General features: G+C 38.4%; 1 protein-coding gene across 1 annotated transcript; it reads left to right on the top strand.

Moving 5' to 3' along the window:
* The first annotated feature begins 8030 nt into the window (after positions 1–8030).
* On the top strand, positions 8031–9574 carry PRSS35 (serine protease 35). The gene has a single exon (XM_004386047.2). It carries the CDS (start codon positions 8031–8033, stop codon positions 9270–9272), a length of 1242 nt encoding a protein of 413 aa, XP_004386104.1. The 3' UTR covers positions 9273–9574.
* The last annotated feature ends 3345 nt before the right edge of the window (positions 9575–12919 follow it).

Genomic DNA, 12919 nt, shown 5'->3' with positions numbered 1-12919 from the left:
GATACACTCTGCTCCCAGTACTGCTTTCTTGGTGGTATGAGGTCCCCCTGTCTCTCTGCTCACTTCTCTCTTTTATATCTCAAAAGAGATTGGCTTAAGACATAATCTAATCTTGTAGATCTCATTAACATAACTGCCACTAATCCCATCTCATCAACAACATAGAGATAGTATTTACAACAGGTAGGGAAATCACATCAGGTGACAAAATGGTGTACAATCATATAATACTGGGAATTATGACCTAGCCAAACTGATACACATATTTTTGGGGGACACAATTCAATCCATGACAATACCTATCCCCACTCCATCTACTCCCAACTTGTAAAGCTATTAAAGTTTTTACAAATGTTCTCCAAAATATAACCCCTTCTTTAATGCTCCCTTTACACCTGTTTACTCTCACTAGTAATGCTCTCCCTCTCCTGCTTGTGGCCTTTTGCCTAAACCATCACATATCTCTGCAGTTGAGAATATCTGGGCCAGGCCAGAAGGTCTACCTGTTATATGTCAATCTTTACTGAGCAGATGGAGGGTGAAAGTTGAGGAAGAGAGACGAGAAGATAGCTAGTGCATGTCTTCATATTCATGTATGTGTGTAAATGTCAGCATCGGCAGTGGTGTTGGGAGGGGCAGGTGGTTTCAATTATGGATGGCTAAATAAAGGGCAGCCAAGTATAAAAAAGTGGTTATGCAATCATTGGTTTGTCCTAGGAGCCCTAGTGGCCAGACAGTTAAGTTCTCGGCTGCTAACCAAAAGGTTGGTGGTTCAAACCCACTCAGCTCCATGGGAGAAAGACCTGGCAATCTGCTTCCATAAAGATTATAGTCAAGAAAACTGTATGGGGCGGTTCTGTATGGGGCAGTTCTTCTCTGTAACATGGGGTCACTATGAGTTGAAAACAACTCGGTGGCACCTACCAAGAACAACAACACATACGTTAGGGTAGAAGTTGGTATTGGCCCTACAAGGTCATTGATCTACCTGAGCAGTCCCTACACCAATCCCCCAGAAAATGTTTGATGGATTAATAAAAAAAACTATGTCCCATAGCAACACACTGTACACATGAATTTGGACAACCACCTCACTATACAGTATAAAGTGGGGGAGGTGGGGAACAAAGGAAAAGAAAGGCATGTTAAGTGTGACCCTACCACCTGGTAGGGAAAGTAGTTCAGTGTAGATCCTTTCATGGTAAGTCAACATTCTCATTTTCATGTACAGGAAAAGTAATTCATTTGAAATATTTAACATAGAGGGCAAACATCTAATTTTTCGTTGGTCCGCCTTCTCTACCTAAGCTCAGGGTAAAACAAAACAGAAAAGAAACTGAGCCTTAGAGTATAATTATGTCATGTCATAGTACAATTCTGTACACTCTAGATAGACTCACTCAAAAGTTAGGTTTTTCTTTCATTGTAAATTGCTCCCTTAGAGTAATTGTTTTGACATTGACTCTGTTTCTTTTTAGGTTGAGGGCCTGATGCAGTTCCAGAATTCCTAATGTAGACCTAGGCTATAAATAAGACATAGGGAATGCAATTCAAGTGTTCTGTGGCTGGACAGTGTTTAATCACACTCAAGCTTAAAAGAAAGGAGAAAAACATGTTACAAAGCCACAGATAGTCACAGAAATGAGTAATTAGGAAAACATTCATTTGGGAAGTCTCTAAAGTGAAGCTGTCCTTGACCAAAAAAAAGCAAAGAAAAAGGGAGGTTGAGAGTGTGTTGGGAACTATTCTAAAGTAAAAATATTTGACTATAAAACTGCCTTTTTAGAAACCTATAAGCACTCTAGCGTTGGCTGATATTATAGCTTGCTTTAAAATGATATTAATTCACCCATTAAGGAAAAACAATAGTTATAAAATAACATACTAATTGACTGCTTACTATGCACTGGGATCAATGGTAATTCTTTGCATATATCATCTCATTTAATCCTCACAATAACCTTATGAGGTAGAGATTATTATTATCCCCACTTTCAAGATGAGCAAACCACAACTTAGGTTAATGAACTGCCCAAATTCATATACCTACTAAGCGGCAATGATGGGATTTGAGCTCGAGTCTTCTCACTCCTTGGTCTGCACTCCTAACCACTATGCTGGTAAAGACACTAAACACTACCAGCCATCACATTTCTATGAAATCATAAAACTAAAAGAGAGAGAGAGAGAAGTATTAAGTCATCTCTTACAGTTATGTATGTATTCATACGGTCATTTCTATTTAGAGACCTGGTGCAGATGTGGAATCACAGCGGCTCCACTAGTAAGAGTTCATCTACATATACTGATATTCTTGCTTCCTCCTTGTCTTATTTATCTAGTGTTGCTATAACAGAAATTTATTCTCTTACAGTCTAGGAGGCTAGAAGTCTGAATTCAGGGTGCCAGTTCCCAGGGAATGCTTTCTCTCTCTGTTGGTTCTGGAGGAAGGTCCTGGTCATCAATCCTCCCCTGGTCTAGAAGCTTCTCAGGGCAGGGTCCAAAGAACACATTCCCCTCCTGGTTCTTCATTTTTGGTGGCATGAGGTACCCCATCTCTCTGTTTGCTTTTCTCTTTTATGTCTCAAAAGAGATTGACTCAAGATACAACATAATCATGTAGATTGAGTCTTGCCTCCTTAACATAATTGCCTCTAATCCTGTCTCATTAAAAGCATAGAGGTAGGATTTACAATACATAGGAAAATCACATCAGATGACAGAATGGTGGACAATCACACAATACTGGGAATCATGGCCAAGTTGACACACATTTTGGGGGGGCACAATTCAATCCATAGTGTTCCCTAATTCCCTTCCACCATGTTTGTCTCCATGATCCAACCCATCCATAATCAATGCGTGTACTCTAACTCATGGTGGAGAGTGATGACTGTGACCTCAGTTGCATTAAAACTGAAATTTGAAGTCTTGTATCCAAGCCATATGGAAAATGACAGTGAAGGTCACAATTATAATGGAAGACAGAAAAAAGGAAGGGGTTGGGGAAGACTAGCGACATTAAACCAGTTGCCATTGAGTCGACTCTGACTCATGGCAACCCCATATGTGTCAGAACAACTGTGCTCCATAGGGTTTTCAATGGCTGATTTTTCAGAAGTAGATTGCTCGGTCTTTTTTCAGAGGTGCCTCTGGGTGGACTCTAACCACCAACCTTTTGCTCAGCAACCGAGCATGTTAACTGTTTTTACCATTCAAGAACTCCACAAGGGACATTAGACATTTCAAAATATTATAGCTGCCCCACCATTGGGACAGTACCTCTTTAGAGCGATGATTTAGTGCTTTCTGGATGATGGGCATTTCCACTGAACTGTGAGTTGCTCTATCATTTATGTCGTCTTGACATTTTACCACAAGGCAAACTTAGATTTTCCAAAAGAAAGTGCCCTTAAACATTTATCCAATTTTAAATTACAGGCCAGATTAGACAGGCTAACTAAATCCCTGTCCTCTTATTACTGTGATTCTGAGATCACATTATGAGGCTCTGCCCTTCCCAAGTCCAAGGATAGATGTGGGCACGGTGTTATTCCTGTGGTGCGTGGCAGCAGAGCTGTCTCAGAGGGCACCACACGGGCCTGGAGAATGAGTGCCTTCGCATGCTCTGTAGCATCAGTTGGTGGAGGCATTACATACAAGCCTACTGAATTGGATTTTTTTCCTCAGACATCTTATTAAACCGATTACATGTAAGTTACGTTTATTCTTTATTAAATGGCTCAACCATTCATTATTAGCAGTTGCTAGCATAGGAAAGAGGAAGACCCTCAATGAGATGGATGGACACAGTGGCTGCGGCAATGGGATCAAGCATAACGATTATTGCGAGCATGGCGCAGGTCTGGGCAGTATTTCGTTCTGTTGTACATAGGGTTGCTATGAGTCAGCACTGACTCAATGGCACCTAACAACAAACAACAACATAGGAAAAGAGAAAGTTTCAGAATAAATTTGGTTTTTACACAAAGATGAAGCAGATAAGGTGTGCAGTATCATTTGAAACTCGGTTAAGAAATCTTCCCTAGAAAAACCACCCTGTGGTGTGTGACTCAAGCTGCTCCACCAGGTTCCTGGCTGGGCAGTGGTTCTCAAACTTTTGCAAGCATCAGAATCACCTGGCGGGCTGGTTAACCTATAGATGCCTGGTCCCATAGGCAGTTTCTGACACTAGGACTGGAGTCGGGTCTGAGAATTTGCATTTTTAACAAGTTCCCAGGTGATGGTGATGCTGCTGGTCCAGGAACTACAATCTCAGAACTACAGGCTTAGTATTTCCTTTTGGTGAGCACCCAAGATTTGGCTTCTCAGCTGTTCTTTACTGCTGTGAAGATGTTCACCTGAGCACACACTCAGTGGGAAAACCACACCCACGCAGTCATTGCCTTGCACCAAGCATGGCTCAAAAGGGACTGATGAAGTTGAAAATTTCAAAATTACTGGCCAAGTCTTCGAATAGACTAATATATTTAAAAATCAGTGTGATGAACTTACCAAACAAATGAAATTATACTTGAATACAATTCAGCTCCAATGGGGCTTTCTTAAAAGTCTTGCTGCAGAAATTATGGCACACGGCATAGGTTTTATTTGGTAAAGAGTAGGAGAAATTCTATATTTGAGATCTATATTCGAGTTCAATGATTTGTATGGTAAAAGATCATCTTGTCAGTTACCATTTGATATTTATATTCTGCTTTTCTAATCCCTAATAATCTAAACAGTTGAAAGATTAAATAGTACTGGAAAAGTAAGAGATAACTGGGGAAACGATGCCATAGTACCACATGATTTAGACTTCTTCTACTTTGCCCAGGGATGCCTTTCACACATTGATTACTCTGCAGATCATCAGCAAATCCAGTTATCCTCGAGTCGACCCTGACTCATGGTGACCCCATGTGTGTCAGAACAGAACTGTGCTCCATACGGTTTTCAATGGCTGAGTTCTGAGAAGTAGATTGTCAGGACTTTCTTCCGAGGGGCCTCTGGGTGGACTTGAACCAAGAGCCTGTTGGTTAGCAGCAGAATGCGGTAACCATTAGCACCACCTATCAAGTGTTAAAATGTACCAGTTGATTCTTTGTATCTCTTGCCATGATACTGGCTGACTCTCAGACTTCGATGAAATCAGTAAGTACATAATGAATAGCTGTTGTCTTAAAAACTAAATGAAATATCAATTTTAACAATTTTTGTTTCCCATACCCCCCCCAAAAAAAACTCCCTTGATTAAAATTTTGCTAAGGATCAATTAGATTAAAAATATACTCTTTTCATAATTCATTTTGGTCCATTGATCAGCTAAGGGCACCAAATAACTGATGCTTATAAAAAAATTTTAAGGCAAAGACAATTTTTCATCTTGGGAGCTATCCAGTTAAACATACAATTTCAAGGGCCCATAATTGTTGCCAAGTTGTTAGCCTTTTTCACTCCAACCCAGTTTAAACAAATTGATAAAATTGTCAGTTGAAGATTGCATAGAAGATAACAAAAGAAAATACTAAGTAGCTCAACTTATACTTGAATACAATATGATTACTGCTTTGTATACAGTCAAATTTGCTATGATGATTAGAAAATTTTTCATGAGTGCAGGTTTTTCTGAAGTATGTTCTTTATTGATTTTTTTTTGACAAAATACTTCACTCTCTACAGAAGAGAATGTCTTGTCTTCAAAATAAAATTACAAGCTATTTAGGAAATATTACAAAATAATATTCAACAGAATCACCATTACTCAACATACAAGTGTGAACAGATGAAAAATGAAATTGCAAAACTTCTGTATAAATTTGCTGATGCCAAATCATGATAAAGATTATTCTAAGTTTGCTTAATATTTTCAAATGTATGATGGTTCAAATTAATTATATGTCATGGTTTGTTGAACATATCATGTTTAAGCAATAAACAGATTAATGTGTATTAGTTTCCTACTGCTGCCATAATAAACTACCACCCAATGGGTGTCTTAAAACAACAGAAATGTATTGTCTCACAGTTCTAGAGGCTAGAAGCCCACAATCAAGGTGTTGGCAGGGGTATGGTCCCTCCAAAGGCTCTAGGGAAGAATCCTTCCTTGCCTCTTCTACCTCCTGGTGGTTGCCATCAATCCTTGGCTTCCCTTGGTTTGTGGCAGCATTTAACTCCAATCTCTGCCTGTCTCTCCACATGGCCATCTTGCCTCTGTTTCTGTGTCTTTGTGTCCAAATTTCCTCTTATAAGGACATCTGTCATTGGATTAAGGTCTGCCCCTGGTGGCGCAGTGGTTAAGAGCTACAGCTGTGCTAAACAAAAGGTCGGCGGTTCGAATCCACCAGCTGCTCCTTGGAAACCCTATGGGGCAGTTCTACTCTGTCCTATAGGGTCACCATGAGTCAGAATTGACTCGATGGCAACGGGTTTGGTTTTGATTTTATCCAGTATGATCTCATTTTAACTTGATTACTGCTACAAAGACCCTATTTCAAAATAAAGTAATATTCACAGGTACTGAGGGTTAGGATTTCGACATATCTTTTGGGGGACACAATTAACCCATAGCATGTGGGTTTTCTTTTGTTTTATCAAAAGAATATTATTAGTTAATAAAGTTATGTTCTTGTATATGGCAGAACCAACTCTACTGTATCAAGGGGTGTCCCTATGCATCAGAGATGAATTTTGCATTTCATGCCAGTGCACAGGGTCTTGCGGGTGTACTCTGGGCTGTGGGTCATTCCTAACATTCCTCATTAGCTTTCTTTTCCACGCAAAAAAATCTTATCAGACAGCATTGAGACTGAAGGCATTGTAGGAATAATCTAAACTTGAATTGCCCCTGCTTTATAAAAAGTGCAAATCATTTGCAAGCCTTGATATTTTAACTATTAGTTTAAAATGATTTGGATCATAGCTCACAAATAAATGACACAGAGGTTGAAAATTCCTGCTCCAAAGAGTGCTACCACCCCAACCCCCAAACAAAACAAAACAAAACAAAAACAACAGCTGACAAACATCAGCTCTAATAAATCAATGCATTTATATGCCAGTGAGCCTGGAGAAGCAGGAAAAAAGTGCAAGATGTAAATTTAAGAGGTATTATATAATTTACCAAGTACTGGTAACTTTAAAAACATTTTCAACACAAAAGCACTGTTCTTAGACAATGAGACCATGATGAATGGAATTGTATCTAACCATGATCATGATTCTCCAAGCGGCGAATCCAGAACCATAGCTGGTGCTCCACAAATTCACAACTAATTTTAAAACACAGTAAAATCCCACTAAGAAGCGTTTTCACGTGTTGTTTCACTTAGATGGTGGATCTAAGCACAACTTTTGTTGGAAAAAAAAAAAAAAAGGATGGCTCTGCTTGTAAAAAATCAAAGCAGGTCAATAGCGCATTAACCCATTTATGACCTCTTCTGCTTTTTTGAACATTATCCAGTGATTTACATGGCACCTTTACATCACCTTGGCCTGTACACCCTGGTGCAAGGAAATTCAGTGTATTTCAATAAATATTTTTTGAGCTCTGTACTCATTTATGTTCTAGAGACAATGAATTTATGATCCTTGCTTTTAACGAGCTAAGTGAGGAGAAATAATTTAGGACACGTGCTCCTACCTTATTTTCTAAATCATCTGGAAATAAGATTCTAGGAAATCTAGGAAGGAAGGATGTATGGCGTAGGCAACTGGGGGCCCCTGTTTGCTGCCCCATCTTACTCTCCCAGGCATTGGGTGTCTGGGGAGCTGAAGGTGGCAATGACAGGTGGAGGGGAGGGTAAGTGAAAAACAGTTCATTGATTTTGGAAATCTGTATGCAGTTACTTAGCAGAGTTTTTATCAAATAAATCAGTAAATCTAAGTAAAGTGAAAATAAGGACTCCTATTTGTGGTGAAGATGCATTTAGACCCAAGACCTAAATGAAATTGGATAAGTAACATATTTAAAAAGTAAACGTTGTAAACCTTTTCTTTTTCTGTTTTTAAGGACAAAATAAAAGAACAAAATGAAAAATATACTATTTTGGCTGATACTTTTCACCCTTGCATGGATCCTCATTGATGGCTCTGAAATGGAACAAGATTTTATGTGGCACTTAAGAAAAATACCCCGGGTTGTCAGTGAAAGGACTTTCCATCTCACCAGCCCCATCTTTGAGGCAGATGCTAAGATGGTGTTAAACAGAGTGTGTGGCATCGAATGCCAGAAAGAACTCCCAGCTCCCAGCCTTTCTGAACTAGAGGATTCCCTTTCATATGAGACTGTCTTTGAGAACAGCACTCGAACCCTGACCAGAGTGAAAGTTGAAGATTTGGTCCTTGAGTCGACTCAAAATTTCACCACAAAAGGAGCATCTGTTAGGAGAAAGAGACAGGTGTATGGCACAGACAGCAGGTTCAGCATCCTGGATAAAAGATTCTTAACCAATTTCCCTTTCAGTACAGCTGTGAAGCTCTCCACGGGCTGTAGTGGCATTCTAGTTTCCCCTCATCATGTTCTAACAGCTGCCCACTGTGTTCATGACGGAAAGAACTATATCAAAGGGAGTAGAAAGCTAAGAGTAGGATTGTTGAAGATGCGAAATAAAGGTGGTGGCAAGAAACGTAGAGGTTCTAAGAGGAGCAGTAGAGAAGCTAATGGTGACAACCAGAGAGAGGGCACCAAAGAGAATCTGAAAGAGAGAGGCCAGGGTGGAAGAAGAAGAAAAGGACCTGGTCGGCGTCAGAGAGTTGTCGAGGGGAGGCCCTCCTTCCAGTGGACCCGGGTCAAGAATACCCACATTCCAAAAGGCTGGGCAAGAGGAGGGAGAGGAGATGCTGCCTTGGACTATGACTATGCTCTTCTGGAGCTGAAACGTGCTCACAAAAAGAAATACATGGAACTAGGAATCAGTCCAGCCATCAAGAAGATGCCAGGTGGAATGATCCACTTCTCAGGATTTGATAATGACAGGGCTGATCAGCTAGTCTATCGGTTTTGTAGTGTGTCTGATGAATCCAACGATCTCCTCTATCAATACTGTGATGCAGAGACCGGCTCCAGTGGCTCTGGGGTCTATCTGCGTCTGAAAGAGCCAGACAAAAAGAACTGGAAGCGCAAAATCATTGCAGTCTACTCAGGCCACCAGTGGGTGGATGTCCACGGTGTTCAGAAGGACTACAACGTGGCTGTACGCATCACGCCCCTCAAGTATGCACAGATTTGCCTCTGGATTCATGGGAATGATGCCAATTGTACTTACGGCTAACAGAAGCCTGAAACAATGCCGTGTATTATCGGTGTATTAACAAAATGGCTTAGAAAACCAGTTCTGATTACTGTAGCAAGATCAGCTCCTCTGATCTTAGCAAGTTAGGCCTGGACTTGAACCCTATCAATGGCATTTCAACATTTTTACAAAATCTATTCTTTCACAGTTAGTAGATTTTCATACATATAAAAAATTTTTTAAGTATGGATATTGAAATGAGATAGGTACTTCAGTGTCAAGTATATACTTTTCTTTACATGGTGATAAGTTTTCTTTGTGGGAGAACTTTTGTTTCCTTCTGACTTTTTAAAGTTTAGACATCCTTTAACACTGCAAACTGGTACTATAATTAATATGTGATTTCTCAATTGACTTATTCAGGGTCCTACTCTAAGAAGATTCTTATAGGATGCAGGCTGCATACTAAATGTGACACTGCATACAAAGACGTAGACAGTAACAAGATTAGCATCAGGTTAGAGATAATAATCTACAGCATGTGTCCTCTGAGGTGGACCCATTCAGCTCAGGCCCTCAGTATTTATACTGTGTTTTCTGTCGAAACTAAGGAACTTTATTATTACTTTTTTGGCGGGGGGGGGGGGGGGGGGGGGGGAAGGATTACAAATCAGAAGGAACAGCAAGCTGTATAAATCAAACTATTTCACTGCTTTAAAAAAATATCAATTGAAGTGTGCACTAGTTAAAAATGACTAGAAATATTTTGCTCTAAGAGATAAATCTAGTTTGAAAAAACAGAAGCTTACCATTTTAAGATCTCAAGTTTTTATTTAATATTTAAAACGGGGACTTTTCATGTATGCATAATGAAGACAGTTCAAAAGTTATAGATGATCACATATTGAAAATTATAACATTTTATGGTACACATCACATATTGAAAATTATAACATTTTATGTTACACATCTCACTATATGCGAGGTTTTCTTTTTTTTTTTTTTAGGACAAGTAGTCTGTGGTCTTTTTAAAAGACAGAGCCTTCTTTTCCCCCCCTTGACAAACTTTAGCTGTCTTAATAGGCCACAGGCATATTATTTTGGCAAATTCTCTAATCAACAGTTTTAGATCTGTCCTTTCCTAAAAATGAATATAATTTAGCAATATGATTTTTAAGAGAAGGTTGTGATCATTTTCTTTGGGGACCAAGGCTGCACACCCACTCCAGCCATCATGGGGTCTAAGCTGAGAGTCCAGTGGCTGCCCCAGGGCAAAACACAGAGTAGGCACTCAGCACACATTTCTTGAATGCACAGGTATTTGCTGACTGGATGGAAAAGGAGATTAGTTCATGGCATTTTGCATAAAGAGTTTAGTGATTTGTAATTGAGGGCATCATAAAATTCAGGAATTGCAGGCCTGATCTCTCCTCTGCTCTTCCTCAAAGTTTCTCTGGCACATACACTCTCTTGTGACTCACCCAAGTCACTGATTCTGCCTGAGTTCAAATTTATTTTAGTTACTGCTTTTTTTTTTTTTTTAAAAAAAAAGAATTGAGAGTTATACCCTTGAATATTAGATTATAACAAAAATGATTTTGTGAATGGTGTCTGAAATAACTGAAATTCAATGCAAGTACACATTCTTTTATAATGTGAATCTGTTAAAAATGATTCAATAAAACACTTAAAAAAGAAATTAGTTATAACTCTTACTGTATCTGTATATATGTCTTATAGGTTTGCCCATTTAGTGCTCAAAAAGTATTAAATAAACTGTGTCATTTATAAAAAATATAATTCTATTTAATTGCAAACACATTTCACCAAGTAGTACTTTTATCATTCTGGCTAATGTTCTGGTCAAAAAAATTTTTTTAGGGGAGGGAAACATCTTGCAATCACTGCAACCAAAATTTTTTCAAGGTGAATTTTATACAACACACATACATACACACACAGAGCTGAGTGGAACTATCTTCATCTTAGATTCTTAGAACATAATTCTTGGGATATGAGTAAGTTCAGAGTAACTTAGGATGCTTAGTGTCAATGGTCTGTTGCATAAGGTTAAATACTGAATGTGCATCATTTCCTTAAAAGCATTGTACTATACAGATTTCTAAATTAAAAAATTTAACTGATTTGATTTGTAGAGGTTTGTTCGGTTCTCCCATCCTATTCCTATTACCAATAAATCATGACCTATTTAGGACCAACAGGTCCACTGAAACATACTAAATTAAATTCAGAAAGTTTTGCTTCACATATTTTTTCTATTGTGCTTATCTGATTTGTAGTAGAAAATTAAATTGAATTCACTTAGTTCAACAAATATGTATATGCACATACGGTGTTTACTGTGTTCAAAGGATTGTACTGAGTTATTTCTTTGAAAAACTTGACAATGGTTGAATTGAAATGACTACTTACAAAACAACTGAAATTTAAAATTGTCTTTTTCCCCTTACTCAACATATTTATTTTTCTTTCTCAAATGCATAAGTGTGTGGGCAGAGGAGCCTTAACATTGATTTTTCTTTTTGATATGCTTAGTTAAATCCCAGTGCCTCATTTTAAAAGGATTGAAATGCTTATGTACAGCCAAGATTAGAGTTCTGGACAAATTTTTACCCTTCTTATTTGTAGACCAAAGAATTCGTTAGTATTCTTATTTCATAGAAAAAATCTCAGAAGAGCATAAAGATCATCTAGTTTAGCCTTGTATTTTAGGTTTCAGTCCTCCATCGCGTTCCCTTAAATTGGCTGCCCACTGATAAGGAAACAACTTTTCATCACTTAAATATTATTTAGTTATTAAAATTAATTCAGGAATATAACTTGTTTTAGTTACAGTTACATTAGTAGTTCAGCTCACTACTGCTATAAAAATTGCATTGTGTTTATCTTGCATTTTATCCCAATGGTAACCATTTTGATTACTCATGATTCTTTGACCTTAGGCCAGTAAATCAGGTGTTTACTCTCATCAAAACTAAATTGTGACCATTAATTAAAAATATTGGGATAAGGCAATCAAACAAAGGCACTGGGCATCTCAAGAATGTGGATCTTTGGCTATAAATAACCTGGAAATAGGATCATTACTCTTTCTTGTGGTTTCCCCATAACAATTCAACATATTTTGGCTACTGGTTTTAAAAAGTACCTGTCATAAATCCTACTTTTACTAAAAATGATAAGCAAAACCATCTCCAGTTAATCCTTTGAATAAGCATTGATTTTTTCCAGATAGGTCATTGCTCTTTATGCAATAGACAAATCATGAGGTGCAGAGAGATATTTAGGAGATTTGGTCCAATCAGTGGTAAAATCATGTTTCTCATCAGATGGGGTCTGTTTATAGGCAAATCCACAATTCCGTATTGATTCACTATTGAACTAAGAGACTCAAACACTCTCAGATGGTTTTCTTTTCTACTTATAAAGCCTGGGGAGGGAAATTCCCTGTCTACTCCCTTCTGTATTTAAAAACTGGCAGTTTGAAACTCAGCAAAGATACAGAAGACCTAAAGGGCACAATCAGCCAACTGGACCTCATAGACATATATAGAACAATCCATCCAACTGCTGCAAAGTACACATTCTTTTCCAATGCACATGGAACGTTCTCCAGAATAGACCACATCTTAGGCCACAGAGCAATCCTCAACAAGATCCAAAAC

Source organism: Trichechus manatus, unplaced genomic scaffold (assembly GCF_000243295.1).
Source record: "Trichechus manatus latirostris isolate Lorelei unplaced genomic scaffold, TriManLat1.0 scaffold00154, whole genome shotgun sequence".
Taxonomy (NCBI): domain Eukaryota; kingdom Metazoa; phylum Chordata; class Mammalia; order Sirenia; family Trichechidae; genus Trichechus; species Trichechus manatus.
The sequence above is the reverse complement of the archived record's forward strand: the minus strand, read 5'-3'. Positions and strand labels throughout refer to the sequence as shown.

Excerpts from the sequence above, each read along its gene's own strand:
- PRSS35 (XM_004386047.2), top strand. The coding sequence starts at position 8,031 with ATGAAAAATATACTATTTTGGCTGATACTTTTCACCCTTGCATGGATC.